General features: G+C 40.5%; 1 protein-coding gene and 1 long non-coding RNA gene across 2 annotated transcripts in view; one reads left to right on the top strand and one right to left on the bottom strand.

Annotated features, from left to right (window-relative positions):
- Positions 1 to 6444, bottom strand: part of WDR44 (WD repeat domain 44) — a 93512-nt gene extending 87068 nt beyond the window's left edge. The window contains exon 1 of the mRNA XM_061408323.1: positions 5957 to 6444. Within this exon, the coding sequence (XP_061264307.1) occupies positions 5957 to 6033 (77 nt within the window). The 5' untranslated portion in view covers positions 6034 to 6444. The remainder of the gene's footprint in view (positions 1 to 5956) is intronic.
- On the top strand, positions 6429 to 21839 carry LOC133242202 (uncharacterized). Its single transcript, XR_009734812.1, has 4 exons — positions 6429 to 11116; positions 11628 to 11773; positions 12785 to 12883; positions 21354 to 21839. It is a non-coding gene; the product is annotated as an uncharacterized LOC133242202 (long non-coding RNA).
- Positions 21840 to 23444: the final 1605 nt, after the last annotated feature.

The following is a 23444-nucleotide window of genomic DNA, read 5'->3' as shown; positions in this document are numbered from 1 at the left end:
TAACTATTTTAGTTATTTGAATTCTGAGATTTTTATGAGATTTTAAAAAATAGAACATAATAAAGACCCGTACAACTATTTAATCTTTATGTTTCTTTTCCCATTTATCAAAGGCTGCAAAAGAAAGATAAACTTTCCTATTAAACTTCTGAACTGTTTTCCCAAATTAGAATGAAAAGTCCAAACATTCTTTCTGCTATCTACAGAAATAATTTTTGGTAGAAGCCAGATTATTTATTTGTGAGTTGATGAATCAAGGTACTTTTAAGTCACTTCAGCTAGCTCGTGATGACATAGGGTCTAAAATCATATTTGTATATATTTCTTAAATGGTAACTCAATCTTGAAATTTATTCTAGCTGATATGACCCATGGATGGCCATTGGATGCCAGTGATGTAATGCATTCAATCTTCAAGACAATGACTAACAATGGAACTGATAAAATTAGCATGAGAGAAATATTACCTAAACATGTTCCTGTTAAATTCTGTATGTTTAAAATGTCTGGAGACAAAAAGGTTTTGTGAACTTAAAACCAATTGACCCTAATGGAATGCCAAGCTGAAACTGTCAGACAGCTGCAGCTGGTAATAAAATGCTAAGATCTGAAGGGCTTTAGCAGAACCTGATTATATGGTAATCCTAGTATCTGAGCAGGCAAAAGAGCTAGAAAAATAACTGATAGGCTGGTTGCTATAGTAACCAAGATAAATTTGTATAGGACTGGGGAAAAACATTGGGGTTGCCATCAGGTATGAGGCCCACATTATGTCTTATGCAGTTTTTCCACAATTTTGAATCACGAGATGACAGACTAATACAAAGGCTGCTCAGTCTGAAATAAGAGAACAGATAAGATTCTACTCTGAAGAGTAAGGAAAGCACCCAATTAAAGGTTTAGCTTGTTAGCAGAAGAATATCTGACAGCAAGGGTGGAACAAACCTTGTGAAAGTTTGTAGAAATTAGCTTAGCTATGGGTAGAAAACAAAAATGTAGGTTAATTAGCAATTCAAGTTAAATATCAGTAGGGCATCATAAAGTACCTACAATTTTTATTACTTTTAATTAATTCTTATAGACTATTAATCTCTCACAGAAAGGGTTGTTTAATTCACTGTATAGGTGTGTATCTAAAACAATACGAAATACTGTGATTCGTCTGATCTCAGTTATCCATGTCCCAGTAAGCAGTCTGAGAACCTGGTCTCTCTCTCTTGGCTTCAGGGGCTACCTTCACCACCTACTCCATCACCACCACCACCCTGTCCTCCACCTACATACCCCAGGAAGTAATTACCAGAATTGCAGGCAGAGTTTGAGGAGGAAACAAACAGCATCTTCAAGGTTCTTGCCTGGCAAATTCACCTGACTTTGTCAAAATCTAAACAATGAACTGAAAAGAACACAAGGACTGTCATGTACTGTGAAGGTTATGCAGGTCTCAAATAACAACAATTAGAAGTTACTTTTTTTTCTGTAGGACCATCACTGAACTGTCAACATGCTAAAACTATCTAGGTTTTTAACATTTTTAAAGATCAAATTTTATCTACCCTACTTTTTGAAGTAGGTTACCCCAAGAACAAAATAAAGTTTTCAGTTTTAAGAGTTTGTACAGATTCAAATTGAGTCCCCAAACTGCAGTACTGCTTCGGACTGTCCTACTTCCATGAGTCACCAAACTGACAGTTGGAGGCCACTAAATTTAGAGCTTGAATTTACTAATTAATATGCAAAAGGTCCCCTCCCACCTCTACATGATGTTACACGGTGTGATAAAAAAGCATATGTAAATATATTTCTATCAATCCACAAAGCCAATGGCAATCAAATATAATCCATAATTCATCTATACCCATGAACAGCCATTTTTAATAAGGTTGTTAAATAACAGCTTATTTTTAATAGGGCTCTTAAATAACCCATATCACGCAAATAATTTTTAATTGAAATGCATCAATTTTCAATTCAGAGAGAAATGTTTCTGATGTCCAAGTGAAAAACAGTTTTCAACAAAGGCAGTTAGGCAACTTTTTATTTTTTAGACCAAACAACTCTTTGGAACAGTTTGATCTCAGTTCTTATGACTTAAAAATCAAGATTTGGGTTATTACTCCAATCTAAAATAATAGACTGCAATTGACACTAAACTAACAAAACAAATAACCATCCCTGTTCTTATATTAGCTGTTTTGTCACCGTTTTTTCATCCAGACTTGGAGAAAATTAGTGGGCAAAAGTGAGGATCCTAGAACATTCCATGTCCTCTGACAGCAAGACATAAAAGAAACAGAATCATGGTAGATGTAGTTGACTATCTCGGGAGTCCTGCTAACAGAGTATGTGCCAGAAACCTACAGCAGGGATAACTGCCAATACTTTCGTTCCTTCTACAGACAAGGCATCATGGTATAAATGAGGAATCAGGAGACTTGGGTTCTAGTTCTGAGTTTGCCGCTAATCAGCAATGTGTCACTTCCCCTCTCTGAGCATAGTTTCTCTTTCAGTTAAATGGAAGGGCTGGGCCAAATGATCTTCTGTCCCTTCCTACTCTAAAAATCTTACCATTTCTTCCAATAAAAAACATGAAGAATGCTCAAAACATCACGTTTGTTTTTACAACATGTTCTCAGTGCCAGCCTTTAGTATGTGTATGCATAATCCACACAAAATAGCACAAACATTCATTTCACATATAATTTACCCAGTAAATATCTAGTTTCAAATCTACAGGTCTTAAATCATGTACCAAATACCATCAAGTCTGTTAAAACTCTCCTCAAATTAAAGATGAGGAAATGAAATGACTCACAGTCCAGGGCTTTTTTGTACTATACCAAACTTCCTCCTCCCTTTCCTGCTTTATCAAAAGATAGCATGATAGCAGAATATAATTCTAGATAGTGAAACTGATCTGGATTCAAGTCCTAACTTTGCCATTAGTTTGCTGTGTCACCTTGGACAAGTCACTTTCCTTTCTCAGGGCTTTGGCTTTCACATTTTACATGAAGGAGTTAAACTAGATGTCCCTTCCAGTTGTAACATGCTATGATCTTATAACAGCCCTATCTGACAAAACAAAATACACATTCTTGAAAGAGAAAGTGGGTATTTCTAGCCAAGAGAACTGAAGTTTGGGCTACTAGTTTTAAATATATGCATCAGTTCAACTTAGCAAGTTGGTCCTAAAGCATTTGACTCAAGTATCTCTTGGAGGAAATTACCTTGAATACACACACACACACACACACACACACACACACACACCCAGTATGGGGTAGCTATGATGTACTAGAAAAAAATACTGGAGTAGGAGTCCAAAGAACTGGTTTCAAATCCCAGCTGTCACTTACAAGCTGTGTCCCCTAGGCCAATTTATTAACCTCTCTGAGCCTAAGGTTCTTCATTAAAATGGAGAAAAGAATAAGGAAATCTGACCTAAAATATCAATCAAAATAAATCATTGTAACTGTGATGTACACTGCAAAGCTGGACAAGTGGAGATGATCTCCCACTGTGGAAAAGTAGCTGCATTCAAATCAAGTCTTCCTATAAAAAACTGGACTGATTTTTTAACTTTATTAACTCTGATTTAAGAGTAGAACAACAAAGCTGAAGACACCATTGGAAGGGGAAAAGAAGAAAGAAATCAGCTTTAGGAAATGGATTGTTTATCTGGATTCTGCTAATTAACAAAACATGAGATAACTCTCAACAGCCTACTCAGTTTACTACAATCTGGTGAAATGTTCTGTGTACTCTAGAACATGCAATGCAAGGAACATTTCTTAAAGTGCCCAAACCGGGTCGGTTAACCTCTTAAAGTGCATATGGTGTAAATCTCTGAGTGTGTCTCAAGGGAGAGAAGATACTTCTAATAACCAATATCTGATGATACCATATGTTTTCACAAATCAAGATTTCTCACTCATTTCTAGGTTGTTAGTTACCCAGCCAAGTTTCCTCACAGTACCTTATGCAAATAACAAAAACTGTCACAAAGGACAGAGGAAATGTTAATAATGCCAACCTTGTGCAGTCCTCTCAGTACTGCTAGTTCTTTTCAGATTAAATTCTCCAGTAGAGTTGAATTTCCTTCGAAATCCCCTCAGTAATGCAGGATGGAGCCTTGAAATTCATAGACTGACAGTAGTTTTACCCATAGAGCTCAACATCCTCAATATTTGGGCAGGTTAGAGTTAAATTCAGAAGGCTGGGTCCTAAGAGATGTTTTTACTTTTCACCTAGCATATCAAAGGATCAAAATGCTTGAGAAGTTTATTATTCCAGGAGGGAAGAAGTGACTAGCAATTCTATCAAAATGACTCATTCAGTTTAGATAAGTTAAATAACTCCAAGTTGTGCATACTTCCTCCCAAAGTAAGCACCCTGTGAAGTTAAATTTGCTAATTACAAGAAAGGAAGGAGAAGGGAATGAACACTGGAGTTCTTTCTGCCAGGTACTGGATTACTAGGCAGTTTACACAGGTCCTGATGTAGCCGTTATTCAAAATTAAATGTTACATTCATTGAAAAGAAACAATATTCATACAGCTCTAAATTTATTAAATCATATGATTACTTTAAGGGGAATACCAGGAAGACAAAATTTAATTTCAGAGGACTCCTATATACTTGGAAATCCAAGTGAATTTTCTATCCTCTACCATCTAGCTGTGAATTTGTTCCATATATTGAACTTAAAGGAGATTCAATGCCATCTCAAGTTTGGCCATTGCCACCTTCAAATCCCATACTAGTGATTTGAAGGTTGGTGGAAACACACTCATTAACGACCCACCAACGTACATTTTCTCTGCTTTTGTTGCTGTAACTTTTGGGGTACATATTATATATAATACCTATTCAGTTTTAGAACGACTTTTAGAATGTACAGATAATAGTAATTTGCATTAAGGTATTTCTTCCACGGGTAAGCTTGCAAATTGAAGGCAGCTGACTTTTGGAACCATATTAGTGACTTTTACAGTAACATGACAAATTTTACCCATTTTCAAGTTCTCATAGCACGAAAATGTATTTCACTGCCTCTAGTGCCACACAAGACCAGTAGAAGAGTTCGGTGAACTCGCTTTAAACATTATTCCAACTGGGAAGAGTCGGGAGTGGGTCAGTAGAAGTCCCAGGCAAAGCGAAGCCTTCCAAGTACTGTAGTTCCTACTCAGAATCTCCCTATTAATCACCACTAAAACATTTTGCAGAATTAGATAAAGAGCACCAAGCTGTGGCTCTCCTTCCAACCACAGATTACTCAGCACTTGTTTGTATCGCTGTAGTCGGTTGTACACATTTCTGTACGGCAACTCTTTTAAGACCGCAGTCTCGCTAATGGTAAAGGACCTCGTCTTCGATTTCCTCTGCCTCATGGCAAGGGGGTATTTTAATAAAACACCGCGGATCTAGAGTACATCAGCTAGAGGACTTTCCTAAGTAAACACCCAGTCTTCCCCCTCCCCGCGCTCCGCTCCTGTTCTTTTTGTGCAACCAAAAGAGGACGGCGAATAGGGAGTAGAGACACCTCTGAATCGGATAGGTAAGTTAGCGGCAAAAGAAGAAAAAAACAACCGTCAGTGCAATTCCTGTTACCGCTCCTTTAATCTATGGCCCCCAAGGCCAAAACGGATGTTTCAAGGTAAGCTCTGAAGCCCTCAAATACACATCTCCGGCTCTCGAGCTCGTAAACTGTCCCACCTCGCAGAAAGCTGGACAAGAGAAAGAGGCTCCGAGAGAAGCCCGGGGGCCGTTTACCAGGGCCAAGAGGGAGGTTTGCCCGAGGTGGGCGATTGCCCTCCCCGGAACTCACTCTGAAGTAGCCGAGGGAGACGGAGAGGGGCTGCGGCGGCGGGACCTGGAAGGGGTGTAGGGGGTACGGCACAGGGGAAGCCAGGAGACGGGGACGCCTGGCTTCTGGGCCAGGGCTCCGGTTACTTACCCGATAGGGTCGCCGCCCTCTAGGTGCACATCTTCAGGGGCATCAAAGAATTCCTCCGTGTCGCTTTCCGACGCCATTTATAGGACACACCCGCGGGTGAGGGGGCCGGCGCCGCCTGGAGGGAGGGTGACTCTCGTCTCCTCCTCGTCGTCCTCCACCCCGGCGAACCGTGGGGAGGTGGGTCCCGGAGAGGATGAGCAGGGAGCAGACGATCTGAAGAGAGGAGCTGGACAGGGGGCCGCCGGCAACTGCCAGACTGAGGCAATAACCAGCAGAGCGGCCGTCTGAGGAGGCGGCGGTGGATCCAGGGACTGTGGCTGCCGCCGCTCCCGGCGATAGGTGTGTGAAAAGAGCGAAAGAGGCGGTGGCTCTCCTCAGTGGGGGAGGGCGGGCGCGCGGACGACAGCAGCTCCAATATCTCCCGCAGCGGCAATTACAGCTGCTGGGAGAGCTAGTTGCCCGCAAAACACGGACGCGCACCTACCCTCGCGAGATTTCGGGAGGGGCCGGTGGGGCGTGGGCGGAGCGAAGAGGTGGCGGGGGCGGTTCCTGAGAGGCCGAGCTCAGATTTCTGGTACTCGAGAAGCCTATCAAAACGGCGCAAGCGCCGTTGAGGGCGTTCGGTGAGGGCCGGAAGTAGTGGGGTAGGGTGGGGATGAGTGTTCTGAGGGGAGGAGTCTAGAGCCTACGCCTGAGCGGGGCTGTCCCCCGACTTTGTGGGAGCGCGCCTGATGTAGGTGGGGTCCGGCAGAGTGTCCCATTCACTAACTCTGCAATTCTAAAGAGAGGCATTTTTAGACGGGTGATTTGGAGTCTGCTTTTTTTCTTATGAGGAAATGGTGTCGGGATAAGTTGGCATTGTGGTTTAAATTTTCGTCGATTTAATTTATCCAAGGCCAGATTCCCAAACCCTAGGGAGTAGGCGGGTCCACCTCCTCTAGCGTTATGGGGCATAACCTGTGCTATTTAGTACAAGATCTCTAATTGAGATCTCTAGATAGGATCCTGCCGGCCAGAGGGTGGGGTCCAGGAGAGATAGTGGGGAGTGTGCCAGTTCAATGGAGTAATGATGGATTTGTTGCTGGAGCTGAGCCACTGTAGGGCCTCCGGTTACTTTCTCTTTACAGATACCTATTGTTGCCCAGACTTAACGGGAGAGAAATTTTTACATACTGGTCAAGATGTGCGTCAGTCAAATGGTAAATATATTGAGCAGATTCCGTTGCAAGGCTAAGAGCTTGTAACTTAATTCTGATCCTCGACTGCCCAGTGTCCAGTGATGAAAATAGAAAGGTGCTTATAAAAGACCAAGATGTTCTTTGTTAACGCATCATTGACTATCAAAGTGATAATGCTGACTTTATATATAATCGGGAAGCACATTTATTTTTCCAGCTGCCGAGACAGGAGGGCACTCGGAGCTGTTTGCACTACAATTGTTGCTCAAGATGGCGGCAGAAAAGCAACTGGAACCGGGGGCATGGCCTCAGAGAGGCTGGAATGGGATTCTAGATTCCTACGTGGAAAGCAACCAGGAAAAGATCTGGGGTTACCTGGAGAGTTTGTGTAAAACCGAATGCCATATACTATGTATTCTTTAACACCCTAGGGAGTTGAGGGAAAACGCTGCATAATCAAATAGGGTAATATTTCTTGCACCAAACCTTATGATTATTCATAAGGGGTAGATAAACACCAGTAAGTAGCCACCTTCAGTTCAAGTCAGCTACTACTGTCAGTTAAGTTTAGGTTAGACTAAACTGACTGTCAAATAAGTCACTAAAAATAGAAAACAAAAATGTTTGGCTTCCAGAGCTTTTGGTATTTAAGAAGTGCACATAAGGGATTTGTGGACCCAATTATTAGCTTTTATGTGTTTTAAACATGCTAATTTTCTAGGTTTAAAAATATATCTCAAAGTACAAACTTTATTTTGTTGCTCACTATAAAGGGCTTTCCCAGGATGGTAAAGAACCCGCCTGCCAATGCAGGAGACCCAGAGTTCAATCCCTGAGTCAGGAAGATCCCTTGGAAGAGGGCATGGCAACCCACTCCAGTATTATTGCCTGGAGAATCCCATGGACAGAGGAGCCTTGTGGGCTACAGTCCATAGGGCTGCACAGAGTTGGACATGACTGAAGCAACTTAGCATACAATCAGGAAAGATACGCTTTTTTCCTTTACGGATTATGGAAAGATATAAGTAAATAAACTACCTGAATTTATTTTCTTCCTAGCTATGCAGCCCCAGCTATGTAATAGTTAATTTACATTTGCCTTAAAAATTAAAACTTGATGTCATGTTCTGTTCTAGGTGCTGAGCATGATTCATAGATGAAGACAATTTACTTCCTGTTTCCCAGGAGCTCACAATCTAGCAATGGAGGAAAACACAGTCTCCTAAATTGGTGTTTTTCCCATTATTTCATACCACCTCTCTTGGACCTTTTAAGGTACCTTAAACATTATGTTTAGAAAAAGCTGAAATGAAATAGGAATGATAATCCAATAACATTTTTAGAGCTGTTCAAGTTATCTATTTAAATGCTTTTATCAATTTTATGAGAAAGTGAATTTCTGGAAACGTCAAAACACATGTGTACCACCTATGATCATTTTTAAAGATGTCAAAAGATGTATTTGTTTTGTCTTAAACATCTGTTCTTGAGTTTTAAGGCAGCAGATTTTAGGCTTAGTCCAAGGCTGTGGTTTTAAAGCTTTTCTCCTTATTAGAAATGAAACTCTTTAATCAAACCTGATTTCATACAAAGGTCCACATATCATAAAAATAAAAACTATTATAGTTGAAGCAGGGATAATTCAGGTTCCTGCCTGCTTGGCCTTCCTTGACTCTCAAGAGACTGCTGCAAGGCTCCATTAAAAAAAAAAAAAAGTGAAAACTATTGGTCCAAAGCAGGCGTTGGCGAATTATGGTATCAGAACTCTGGACAAATCTGTCCTGCTGTCTGTTTTTGTAAAGAAGGTTTTATTGGAACATAACCAGCCGTACTTGTTTATATATTGTTTATGTCTGCTTTCAGAGCGGAGTTGAGTGGCTCATTTCCAAGGACTATAAAAACTACACAGTTCTAAGGCTGATGGGTTTAAGGAAACTTTTTATGTTTCCTTATCTGCATAGCATAAACCCCGCTTAGGGATTTCAAGTGCTAAAGTCACAGCCAGTGTATGAAATAACTTGTCTATGGTGTGGAATACTGGCTCTCGCCTCTTGTCAAGAATAATACAAAATGGCAGTATCTTTGGGGCCAGTTTTGCTCCAACCCCAAGAGTAATCACCTAGAACATCAGTGATAAAACTGTAATGCATGTAGGCCTCTGCATAAACAAGAGCTAAAGTGATAACCCAGGGAAAAACTTTTTTATGTACAAGGTTAGGTGATCTGAGCTATAATATTTACATGAAAAGATTTAATATTGCAACCACCATGAGAGTTTTTATGGATTTTAAAGTAGCAGAATCCATGGGAAAAATCATTCTGAAAATGGCCAAAACTTGTCAAGGCCAAGATTAAATTCTGTAATCATCAACTTTCAATCATCTGTTTGAAAAGTCAGTTGTGTTACAGATTATAATAATAAAACTTAAAAAATCTTTTGACTTTGAATTTTTATGCCTTTTTCAGGTCCATTCTACCTTCTTTTTTAAACGTCTTTATTGAATTTGTTACAATATTGCTTCTGTTTTATGTTTTTTGACTGTGAAGCATGTGGAATCTTAGCTCCCCAAACAGGTATTGAACCCACACCCCCTGCACTGACAGGTGAAGTCTTAACGCCACTGGACCACCAAGGAAGTCCCCACCTTCTTAATGATGGTTTGTGTTCATATTAAAATCAATTTTCGATCTCTGAGCACACAAGAACTGAAAGTAGAGAAAGAGTCTAGAAATGTGTCAAGAGACACAGAGAAGCCAGCCTGGAATTTAAAATGTGTTACTGATGTGTAATGAAATATTTTTTAGCCATATATGACTATTCAGGACCCTGGAAGAAAGCTAACTGGAATTATGTTAAACCAAAAAAGGGAATTTATTCACTTACATAGTTAAGTACAGACTGCTCTAACACTTGTCTGTTCCTTTGTGACTAATGTATTAGAGGACAATTTAAGTGTAAGATGAATTTTGCATTTTGTTATGGGCAGTTTTGTCAGCCAGAAACGTTAGGTGAAAACAGAAAACTAAACCCAGATGAATCAAGTTGCAGAGGAGTACATAAAATACACATAGACTTCAGCCATCTACCAGTTGCCTCACTTCTTTGTATGTTTTCAGTTGCCTCACTTCTGTGTATGTTTTGAGTCATACCCATCCACATCTGGTGTTGCAGCTTTCCACCTGATTTCAGATAACTGTCCATCTGTCACCTCACAGTAACTCATAACTTGCAACCCTTCTGATACCCATTTCCACAAGCAAGCTTCAGGTCTTTTTCAAACTAAAGCACCATGTTTATTGTAGTATTTTTGTATTTTGTAACCAGTTAGCATGTAAAACTGTGCTACCATTTTCATTAAGTTCATACCTTTTTTGTGTATGTGTCAGTGACAAAGTTTTTAAATCTTGTAGTCCTAGTCCCATTTCCCCCATAAGCCCTGTGATTTTTACTGAACAACTTTGCATAGTGCAGTAATTTTGGGGAAAGCCTATGTTGTATTATAGCAACACTGACTGTAGTCCAGATGAAGTAGCTTCAGGCATAGTGGGATCCAGAGTCTAAAAGATCTCAAAACTTTCTCTTTCATCTTTGCTTATCTTTGCTTCTTTTGTGCTTAGACTTCAATTTTCCTATCACAGACAGATTCCTTTTTGTTGTCAGCAAAGCTGACTGTAGGCAATTGGTTTATACTGTCTTAATAATTCTCAGTCCTAAAGGAAGTAAGACTCTCTCTCTCCTAGTGTTGATATATTAAATCTCAGGGTCTATGTTGATTGGTCTTAGGAAACCCCTGTAGCTAAGGGAAAAGAGACTCTGAATTTTCAGGCATGGGTCAACTGATTCCCTGCCACACACCATGGAGGGAGAGACTACTCTAATCATCTTTCTTACTAGGACCACGTGGAGTATGCAATGGATGTTTTTTCCAAGAAAGGGTTACTAGCAGACAAGAACAATGTGCTAACCGCCAGTCGTTAAGGGGTAAGTCTCTATATTCATTGACGTGACAGGAGCTGATAATGTGTTAAATGAAAACAGATGTTATGAAATAATTGCATGAAGAATAATTCCATTTATGAAAATTATTTATCTATGTATCTATATGTGTATATAAGCGAAGAGAGTTCTGGAAGAGTGTTCCCAAATGATTAATGGTGATTGTCTTTGGTTGTTGATTAAAATAATAATGAAATTTATGGTTATTTGTACCTTTATAAAATGACTCAGTTTTCTACAATGAATATGTGTTACTGTGTAAACAAGGGGAAAATATTAAAAGAAAATATGTAACCAATTATGTACAAGGTAGACTTACACATGAAATGAAAATCTGAGATTCATTTCCAATATAAGGTATTACATGTGTCACACTTAGCTTCTGGAACAGTTTAATAAGTGCCACTAAGAAAATGAACTTGGAAAAAATACCCACAAAGAAAATCTTGGAATGTAATTATTCTACTGATAAAAATTCATGTTTTCTACACTGCAGGCCTGACAAACAAAGAGAATGGTAATGATAATTTCTAAAGCAACTGTGAAATGATGCACTGATGTGGAGCTTCTAGAAGCAAAGTATAATGTTAGAGGTTCACTTCTAAATAATATGGACTAAGAATAATTTTGTTTTTCAAAACAGTAAGTAGTAATATATGACCTAATCTAAAGAGAGAGAAACTAAGACATATGAACTTTATGCTTCAAAAATTCACTCCAGGTCAAAATCTGAGGAAGAGATCTTTTATTTTTCTTTCGTGGAAGAAAAAGAGTATATACATTCATACATATATATGTATTTTTTAATTGGTGAAATAATCTGGTGGCAAACATTTACATAGAAGTATCAGTCGGGCTACTGTGCGCATGTGTGTGTATGTGCATATACAGTTTAATTGAGTTTACTATCTGATAGCAAATGAGCCATGTTAATGAGAGAAGTGTCTGAAATAGTAATATTGCTCCAAAAATTAAAGCAACTGGTTGATATTTCTTTTTTTCCCATTTTTATGGTATTTATCTAAATAGAAACATCCCAACATTGGGGTTTATGGTAGGCAGAATTTTAAGCTAGACCTCCAAGACTGCCTCGCTCCGTCTATACACACGTCTTCTCCCAGTTATTTAAATCAGTGCTAATCCATCTGCTGTTGTGATGGGATTGTGCAGATGTAATTAAAGTTCCAAATCAGTTGACTTTAAGATAGAGGGATGATACTTGTGAATCTGACCTAATCACATGAGCCCCTTGAAAGCAGAGTTTTCTCTAACTAGTGGGAAAAGAAAGTCAGAGAAATACTCTCTGGCAGGCTTGGGAAGAAAGCAAACATCTAGGAAAAAAAAAGAAAGCGAACATCATACTGTGTGCTGACTTTGGGGGCCAAGACATGTGAAATGTGGCCTCTAGGAATCAAGAGTAGCTCCCTGCTGCTAGTAAGGAAATGGGGACCTCAGTCCTCTGGCTGCAGGGGTATGAATTCTGCTGATAACCTGAATGGGGTGGGAAGAGGACCTCAAACTCCATATGAGAAAGCAGCCTAGCTGACACCTTGACTTCAGCCATGCTTCACCCTGAGCAGAGAGCCTAGCCACACTGTACCCAGACTTCTGATTTACAGAACTATGAGCTAACAAATTTGTCTTTTTTTTTAGGCCATTCAGTTTGTGGTAATTTGTTATGAAACAGTAGAAAACTACTCCAGGGATAAATATCCTTATCTTCCCTCTGCCGGTTGAGAACCACGAATATAGGTAGGTCCTGGAAAAACAAGTGTAACACATCAGCAGGTGCTGTTTGCTCTCTGAAGTCCTTGAATGCACTTGGGAATAAATGTCACCCTGGAAATGAACATTATGGTATGATGTAACAGAAGAAAAAACAGTGAGTTCAGAAAAAAGAAAAAGCTGTAACATGAATTTAAAATATGAAAGAAGTATCTTGCTTCACATACACTCACACACACAGTACACCTAAAATTCAACCCCGTTTGTAAATATTCTCTAGAACCTCAGCAATCTTGCTGCCCATGTGATGTTAGGGACTGTCTGGTTCCCTTTCTTCTGTAGTCTTTAACCACTGAGTGAACCTGCTTGCTTTTAGAATTTAACCTTAGTTTCAATGTTAATCTTACTATTGACCTTCCAGTATTTTTATCTGGCTTTACTGTGGTTGCTTGATTATTCATTCATTCAACAGAGGGCTTGATATGTGCTAGGCATTGTATTATTAGTAGGCTAGCAGTGGTATAGTTTAGTCCTTCTGTGATGAGCTTTTCATCTCTGTCACCTAAACTTGAACTCTGACACATGTAACCCAGATGATCTGGGAATTGAGCTTCTAGTGGTCATTTCTCAGTCCCTGAATAATTAAATCCCTAGCTTTTCATTTATGGCTTTTGCCTGTGTTCCTCATCTTTGAAGCCTAAACTTCTGGTTACCAGCCTTCTCCAGCCTGCCTTGACCACAATCTTCCAATATTCCCTAGCTAGTGCTAAGTTCGGAGAAGGCAATGGCAAGCCACTCCAGTACTCTTGCCTAGAAAATCCCATGGACGGAGGAGCCTGGTAGGCTACAGTCCATGGGGTCGCTACGAGTCAGACACGACTGAGCGACTTCACTTTCACTTTTCACTTTCACACAATGGAGAAGGAAATGGCAACCCACTCCAGTGTTCTTGCCTGGAGAATCCCCTATGGAATCGCACAGAGTCAGACACGACTGAAATGACTTAGCAGCAGCAGCAGCAGTGCTAAGTTATGGGCTTGAAATCTTTTTGCCAGATCTGTTTTCCTACTTCAGTCATCCTATCCACCTGGGTCACATTGGCTGGCCGTTCTGGTTGGTCAATATCTCTTCAATCTTTAGACCCAGCCTGTCCATATACTTCTTTAAGTTGAGAAATAGTGGACATAATTTTAGGTTTTCAAAAGTTTAACAAAGTTTTATAACTATAATGGTCATTTTGTCAAAAGTAGGCAATTTGTTTAAAAACTAATCATGGAGCTGATCTCAGTCTTGGACAAAAGTCTGAAAGTCATGATGTAAGTAGAGGGATGGGGGATGAAAAGGAAATAATCATTTGTTCTATACCAGTGATCTGGCTGGCATTTTACATGTTATCTCAGTGATTCAATTCTCTAACCTTTCCCCACTGTGCTGTTTTTTAAAAAAATTTTTATAGGAAGGGACCTGAAGCATGGTAGCAGGGTCAGAATTTGAACTTAGATGTACCTGGCCCTCAAATTTATGCTTTTCCTAGTATTCTGCATCAAAATGCAAACTTTTCTCTTTTTTTTCTTTTGGAGATTGCAGAATGGTCACGCTAGGACAGGATTAACAGAGCTCACCTACCACTTTAGGCTCTGAAGGAAAGATCTGCGTTGACTATACGTAATCTTACTTCTGGTATTCTGAAAGATAAACCATTAGGCTTATTCAAGCAACTGTACTCAATTGTCTTTGCTCCTTTTGAAGGTGACATGAATGGACACTCTAATTGTGGTCTATCCAGGATTGTCATGTGGGCAAATGAAGGGTTGATATTAGCCTAGTAAGTTTAGTAGAGTGAGCAAGTTCATTAAGGGTGGCCTGAATGTAAAGACTTGTATATTTCACTAACTTTGGAAAATGCTTAGCCATTCTCTCTTTCTTATTATTTTTAATATTTCCTTCTACGACTTCCATTAGATGCTTGTTGATCCTTTATATGTTGATAAAGACATATATCCTCCATACGTCTTTACCTGTCTTTCATATTTTCCCTTGTGTATGCTGCTGCTGCTGCTAAGTCGCTTCAGTCGTGTCCGACTCTGTGCGACCCCATAGACGGCAGCCCACCAGGCTCCTCTGTCCCTGGGATTCTCCAGGCAAGAATACTGGAGTGGGTTGCCATTTCCTTCTCCAATGCATGAAAGTGAAAAGTGAAAGTGAAGTCGCTCGGTCATGCCCGACTCTTAGTGACCCCATGGACTGGAGCCTACCAGGCTCCTCCGTCCATGGGATTTTCCAGGCAAGAGTACTGGAGTGGGGTGCCATCGCCTTCTCCTCCCTTGTGAATATTATGATATTTATTTGTGAACATGTGTTCCTTGGAACTTTTTCTTTGGAGACTGAGACCTGGGTTTAAAGTGAATTCTTCTAGAGGAGAGTTGCATTTGCTTCTACTAGTCACCCAGGAATATTGCCAATCCACAACTGTTTTAAGCTAAATTTCTCGTATGAGATGTTTTGGCCATAGATTTCTGGACCCATATGATTTATGGACCCAGAGCTGCCTGGGATTATGATGTCTGAGGGGAATTTCTCTCTCTTTGTCTCTTATACCCAGAGCCAAAACCAGCGCAAGCACCTATCTCTACTATCTGCCTCTGGGTGGTAGTTTTGCCCCCATTCATCCATTAAGAGCATCACCCTTTGGGAGTCTGACTATAAGCAGAGAAGGAAAGGGATGGTGTATGCCTGATCTAACTGCTAACCTTGCTTGCCTCCCAGGATTTGTCTTCTTTGTCCCTTGCACTTGCCTGGCCCTTTAAAACTACTAGGAACCAGTAGTGATCCAAAGGTAGATGCCATCTTCAGAGCTTCCTTTTTTATTCTGAATCAGCGCTGACATATCCTTACTGGCTGTTATTTTCCCACTATCTCAACCATCAGCCCTGAATTTAAAAGAATATATTCTATCTATCATACCTGTCTATCACTATCTGTCTATATATCTGTCTACTTATTTTAAGATGTGCTAAACTAGAGGTACTTCTTTGGCCATCTCTTTTGGCATATTACCTCAATTCAATTCTGTTCTACAGAAAGATGTTTGGATAGGTAGATTAAGATCTGTACAGTTATCATGGAGGCAGTCTTCCAGGCAAAAAGTAAAACTGATGATACAGAAGCTCTTCTTCTAGGTTTATATCAATTAGGCCATTGCTTAGTTGTGGTGGATGTGTTTTTACCAGATTTATCATATCTTCAAAAAAACAAAGAAGTTTGAAGCCTGGATCAGGTAATGTGATATAATTACTTCTACCAGCAGCAGATCCTAAAGCAGACACTTTCTGGACTAGAGAATTGCAGAACGTAGATCAAAAACTGGGTAGGAGGTGAGACTCCTTTTTTTCCAGAAGAGCGTAAGGATAGCTAGTCTGCCCAGGAAGTGTGGAGATTCAATTTATTTGAAACTGAGCTACTTTCTTACTGAGGAGCCATAACCTTTGTCTAAGAAGGGGTCAGTCATTTCTTTGATTGGAATCTAAGTCTTCCTCTTTTGGGTATACATTGGTTAGTGAACAGCTATTCAATGTCCATCATTTTGGTTGAGGGATGAATGTCAGTGAGGCTACTAACAGAAACCCATTTCCTCTGGTCATGCACCATATGTGGGAAACTCAGAGTCTAAGTCATATTTCATACCACCCTGGGAAAGACTCTGCTGCTGCTGCTGCTTAGTCGCTTCAGTCATGTCCGACTCTGTGCGACCCCGTAGACGGCAGCCCACCAGGCTCCTGCGTCCATGGGATTCTCCAGGCAAGAGTACTGGAGTGGGTTGCCATTTCCTTCTCCAATGCATTAAAATGAAAAGTGAAAGTGAAGTCGCTCAGTCGTGTCCGACTCTTAGCGACCCCACGGACTGCACCCTACCAGGCTCCTGCGTCCATGGGATTCTCCAGGCAAGAGTATTGGAGTGGGGTGCCATTGCCTTCTCCAGGGAAAGACTCTAGATCCCATCAATTTCTGAGGATGCCCATTGTAAATCTAAAAGTCATTCTGTGGGCCAAAGGATAGGAGGGAAGAAGTGATTAAGTAGTAATACCCTGAGCCACCCAAGGACTAAGAGTTGGGATGGTCATGGAGGGTGTTTATGGTGTTATAAAGGAAGAGTTTCATAGTGAGAAAAATAGGAGAATTTGTTTTCAGCTTAGATTCAAAACCGTAAGTGGCTTTTCCAGCAAAATGTATTGAAAGTGCATCTCCTATTGTCCTACCTTGAAAAACACTGATTTAAAAAAATAAGAGACTCCTACTATTCCAGAGAATATAGATGCAGAATGCTGTTTAGCCCAGTAATTCTCAACCTGAATTTACTATCCTGTCCACAAAAATGAGTCTTGTCAAAAGCTCAGCCACCTTGGATAGAGGGCACACATCAGTTGATTTTCATATATCCCCTTGCCTCCCCACTGCCTCTCTTTTGGAACAATCAGATTAGACATTAATGAAAGTATTGCAAAATCTGGGACTTCACTGATGGCTCAGAGGTAAAGAATCTGCCTGCAATGCAGGAGATGCAGGTTCAATCCCTGGGTCGGGAAGATCCTTCAGAGGTGGAAATGGCAACTCACTCCAGGATTCTTTCCTGGAAAAAATCCCATGGGCAGAGGAGTTCATGGTGTTGCAGAGAGTAGGACATGACTGAGTGACTAAACACACACACATTGCCAATTCCAGTTAACTAATACACTAGGTAGTCAGCTGTTCACAGAACACATTGGAAGGATGTAAAGCTTAACATAGAAATCGTTTAATTTTCCATACTTAGAGCAAGTACACATGATTCTTAAGAAGCACCCTGAAGCTAGAATTGGATCTCCCAGGTCAGTCAGCATCGGAAAATAACTTGGCAGATAGACAGTGATCCTTGGATCCTTGAAGGAAAATGTATACAATTCCTTAGAAAGGAGAATATGGAGATTGTTATCAAAACCTGCCATAGACCCTTATAGTTTGTTTTATCTAAATATATGTAGTAAATAAACAAGCAGAGTGTATGTGTGTGTATTATGTATGAATGAGTAGGTATATGGTTCTTGTTAGAGTTCAGTTCAGCTTCAGTTATTCTCAACAGATATTTTTGCTGTCTTCATAAAGCCCCAAGATAAAGAACTCTACATACTGTTATAGGTATATAACCTGATGACCATGGTCAAGATCTTAACACCTAGAGTAAATAAAGCTGGAAATTCCCTGTGGTCCAGTGGTTAGGACTCTCTGTTTTGCACTGCCATTGGCATGGGTTCAATACCTGGTTAGGGAACTAAGATTCTGCAAGCTGTGTGGTGTGGCCAAAATAAAATATATAAATAAAGTAAGTAAGGAAAGTTGTGTAAGCAACATGTCTTACTGCAATGGTTTTCAAACTATATACTCTTCTAGGGAGCTGCTTAAAATATAGATCCTGGAACTTCATCCTGGGCCTCTTGAATTCTGATTTCTGGGAAGCCCCTGAAATTAGCATTTTAAGAAGCTTCCCTCAAGTGACTGTGATGCAGGTAGTCCTTAGATAACACCTTAAACAAGATCTAGTTGAGGAAGTGTCACATTATATTTGCATATTTGGTCATCAGACTGAGGATTCTAGCCATAAACACTCAGAGACATCTATAGGAAAAAAATGCCTTCCTTCTTCAAAGGGACTGTGAAATTGACGAAGGAGGTCTAAAAGTGGGACTATTAAAGAAAGTATAAATGTAAGAATCTTAAGTATATGTAAATATTTAATGGCAATTAGTGTGTGTAGGGCGGTACTTTTTTTAAAACAAAACTATTTTTGGCTGCGTTGGTTCTTCAGTGGGGTGCACAAGCTTCTCTTTCTAGTTGTGGCCCTAGAGTACATGGGCTCAGTAGTGGCTATGCTCAGGCTTAGTTGCCCTCTGTCATGTGGGATCTTAGTTCCCTGACCAGGGATGGAACCTGTGTCCCCTACATTGCAAGGTGGATTCTCAACCACTGGACCACCAGAGAAATCCCCTGGGAAGTACTTTTGAAGATGTGTATTGTTCAAGCCTGAATGAGGGAAAGATTGAACTACAGGAAGGTAAGGACATGGAACCTCACGTAGTGGGTGGGTAATACCTAGGGGTAAACTTGTGAAAAACAAATCCAAAATCCAAAAGTGTATTTTTTGGAAAGAAAGAGAAGAGATGCAAAGTGTAGGATGGCCAGAGTCAAAAAGAAGCTCAAGAGCACTGGGTACAGAATATATGATGAATGCCAGAAAGTACAGCAGCCGGGGAGAATCTGAAGAGAAGCAATAGACAGAAATGGCAGACCACTCAGGATGCTCTAGTCCTGGGGACAGGTCCAGGAACAGTGTGGGAGCAGGACTTCTGTCACAAGCCGGGAGGAAGAGATAGAAAGAGGACATCCTGGGAGCAGCCAGAGGGAAGCTAACCAAGTGGGTGATGAGAAGTGGTCAGGAAGTTAATGCTGTTTCAAGCTGAAGTCAAAAGTCATGTGTGTTGAAGGCCAGATAACAAAGGACTTTAACTCCTTAAAGACCAAAAAGGAAATTAAAGCTTATATTGTAATCTGGGTCTGGAAGGTGGAAGTAGGAAAAATTAATTAGAAAAACTAGACTTTGTGGTCAGGGTCTAGGGACTGTTGTCACTCCCCTGTTTTATAGGAAGTATTAGCAGTGTTCTTACCTGGAGAATCCCAGGGAGAGCAGAGCCTGGTGGGCTGCCGTCTATGAAGTCACACAGAGTCGGACATGACTGAAGCAACTTAGCAGCAGCAGCAGCAGTGAATGCTGGAAAGACCTACTTAGTGGTTCAACCTGTGCAAAGTTGAGCAACACTTTGTGAAAAAGTGTTAGTCGCTCAGTCATGTCTGACTCTTTGAGACCCCATGGACTATAGTCCACCAGGCTCCTCTCTCCATGATATTTCCCAGGCAAGAATATTGGAGTGAGTTGCCATTTCCTTCTCCAGGGGGATCTTTCTGACACAGGGATCAAACCTGTGTCTCTTACCTCTGCATTGGCAGGTGGGTTCTTTACCATCTGAGCCATCAAGGAAGCCTGAGCAATACTTTGCCATCACCACAAATGTAAATAACTTTTCCTCAAATTTTCCTCTCAATGCTTTAAATTTACTTGTGTCTGAGATAGACCAAGAGAGTTGGTCAGTAGAGAAAAAATGAGGAGCCCATTATAGGCTGTCCAGATCCATTTCATCATATCTGCAACCCCAATAAGCTTTAAGTTAAAAAACAAGATGCTTACCCTTTAAGTCCTGAAAATAGGAAGAATATTTGCCATTTTTATTGTCAAACAGTCCTCCTTAGGGGCTTCCCAGGTGGCTCAGTGGTAAAGAAACTGCCTGCCAATGATGGAGATGTGGGAGACATCAATTCTTCAGTGCTCAGCTTTCTTTATGGTTCAACTCTCACATCCAAACATGACTACTGGAAAAACCATAGCTTTGACTAGATGGACTTTTGTTGGCAAAATAATGTCTCTGCTTTTTAATATGCTGTCTAGGTTGGTGATCGGAGAAGGCAGTGGCACCCCACTCCAGTACTCTTGCCTGGAAAATCTCATGGACGGAGGAGCCTGATAGGCTGCAGTCCATGGGGTCGCTAAGAGTTGGGCACAACTGAGCGACTTCCCTTTCACTTTTCACTTTCATGCATTGGAGAAGGAAATGGCAACCCACTCCAGTATTCTTGCCCAGAGAATCCCAGGGACAGAGGAGCCTAGTGGGCTGCTGTCTATGGGATCGCACAGAGTCGGACACGACTGAAGTGACTTAGCAGCATCGGCAGCAGGTTGGTGATAGCTTTTCTTTCAAGGAGCAAGCATCTTTTAATTTCGTGGGTGCAGTCACCATCTGCAGTGATTTTGGGGCCCAAGAAAATAAATCTGTCACTGTTTCCATTGTTTCCCCGTCTATTTGCCATGAAATGATGGGACCGGATGCCATGATCTTAGTTTTCTGAACGTTGAATTTTAAGCCAGCTTTTTCACTCTCCTCTTTCACTTTCATCAGAAGGCTCTTTAGTTCCTCTTCGCTTTCTGCTGTAAGAGTGGTATCATCTGCATATCTGAGGTTATTGATATTTCTCCCAGCAATCTTGCTTCCAGCTTGTGCTTCATCCAGCCCGGCATTTTGCATGATATACTCTGCATATAAGTTAAATAAGCACGGTGACAATATACAGCCTTGACGTACTCCTTCCCTGATTTGGAACCAGTCTGTTGTTCCATGTCCAGTTCTAACTGTTGCTTCTTAACCTGCATACAGATTTCTCAGGAGGCAGGTCAGGTGGTCTGATATTCCCGTTTCTTTAAGAATTTTCCACAGTTTGTTGTGATCCACACAGTCAAAGGCTTTAGCATAGTTAATGAAGCAGAATTAGATGTTTTTCTGGAACTCTTTTGGTTTTTCTATGATCCAATGGATGTTGACAATTTGATCTCTGGTTTCTCTGCCTTTTCTAAATCCAGCTTGAACATCTGAAAATTCTCGGTTGAACATACTGCTGAAGCCTGGCTTGGAGAATTTTGAGCATAACTTTGCTAGTGTGTGAGGTGAGTGCAATTGTGTGGTAGTTTGAACATTCTTTGGCATTGCCTTTATTTGGGATTGGGATGAAAACTGACCTTTTCTAGTCCTGTGGCCACTGCTGAGTTTTCCAAATTTGCTGGTATATTGAGTGCCGCACTTTTAAGGCATCATCTTTTAAGATTTGAAATAGCTTAACTGGAATTCCATCACCTCCACTAGCTTTGTTTGTAGTGATGCTTCCTAAGGCCCACTTGACTTCGCATTCCAGAATGGCTGGCTCTAGGTGAGTGATCACACCATCATGGTTATCTGGATGGTCATGAAGATCTTTTTTGTATAGTTCTTCTGTGTGTTCTTGCCACCTCTTCTTAATCTCTTCTGCTTCTATTAGGTCCTTACCTTTTCTGTCCTTTATTGTACCCATCTTTGCATGAATTATTCCCTTGGTATCTCTAATTTTCTTGAAGAGATCTCTAGTCTTTCCCATTTTATTGTTTTCCTCTATTTTTTGCATTGATCACTTAGGAAGGCTTTCTATCTCTCCTTGCTAGTCTTTGAAATTCTGCATTCAGATGGGTATATCTTTCCTTCTCTCTTTTGCCTTTTGTTTCTCTTCTCAGCTATTTGTAAGGCCTCCTCAGACAACCATTTTGCCTTTTTGCATTTCTTTTTGTTGGAGATGGTCTTGGTCACTGCCTCCTGTACAATGTCACAAATGTCCTTCCATAGTTCTTCAGGTGCTCTATCAGATCTAATCCCTTGAATCTATTTGTCACTTGCACTGTATAATCATAAGGGATTTGATTTAGGTCATACCTGAAAGGTCTATTGGTTTTCCCGACTTTCTTCAATTTAAGTCTGAATTTTGCAATAAAGAGTTCATGATCTGAGCTACAATCAGCTCAACTCAGTTAGGCCTTCACATTTCCTCATGGGCCAGAAATCTCCAAATTGTGTTTAGGCACTCGTACCCAGGATGAAGTTCCAAGTTGTTTGGTGTCTTCTTTATTGTGGAAGGACAACAACAGATGTCCTCTATTTCCATGGTCTCTCAACTCTCTCTCCTAATCACAGAAATATCTTCAAGTTTTGGTGTTGGGCTGGGTGAGCTGTCCTCAGGACTTTTTAGCTAAGCAGCTGTTGATAAGAATGTGATGGTGTAATGGAGGCATCTAGGGAAGCTGCTGTGGGGATAAATTGTCCTTGGTCATAGGATTGAGTCTATCTAAAAAAGAAAATTTTAGGTGGCTTCATTGTACACTGTGTCTCCTACCAGGCCCTGGAATGCTGCTGCATGCCAGTAGTAAATGTATCCCCACAAAATAGGGCTAGCTGAAATTATAAATAGCTTCTAAAGAGACTTATTATTTCTTCTATAATGTTTTTTTTAATAATAAATTAGTTTAGGAAGCTAAAATTACGATAGGTATATCTTTGAGCAGATTAGTTGTTAGTGACAGTCATGTTCTTTTACACTATTGGTGACAATATTTAGTCTAAATCAGCAGTAAGATTTTTATGTTCTTTTTTGGGGGGGCGGGGAAGGGGGTGTTGTGTGGCATGCCAGATCTTAACTCCCCAATCAGGTATTAAACCTTTGCCCCCTGCAATGGAAGTACAGAGTCTTAACTGCTGGACTGCCAGGGAAGCCCCAATTCCTATGTTCTTATAATGTAATACTTCCTCATATTTTTACAAAAGAGATTCATATGACACAAAAATATTAGTGGAAACTTGTGTTTTTATATCATTGGGAGGGTTTATTCACTTGTTCCTTCATTTCTTCTCCACAGGTACTAGGATTGTAAAATTGAATAAAACATAGCTTATTCCCTCAAAGACCTTAGAGTTTAGAAAGGATGACAAATATACCTAAAACTGGTTGAAATACAGTGGAGTTTTAGAGATATGTGATAGCAGTGGTTCTCAATCTCGGTACATGTCAGAATCACCAGACAAGCTTTGACAAATCCTGATGTCCAGGCAGTTCTAGAGTGACTGTCTTTCCCTGAAAAGAGAAGGAAACTCCA

The sequence above is a fragment of the Bos javanicus genome, chromosome X, assembly GCF_032452875.1.
Source record: "Bos javanicus breed banteng chromosome X, ARS-OSU_banteng_1.0, whole genome shotgun sequence".
In the NCBI taxonomy this organism is placed as follows: Eukaryota; Metazoa; Chordata; class Mammalia; order Artiodactyla; family Bovidae; genus Bos; species Bos javanicus.
The sequence above is the reverse complement of the archived record's forward strand: the minus strand, read 5'-3'. Positions and strand labels throughout refer to the sequence as shown.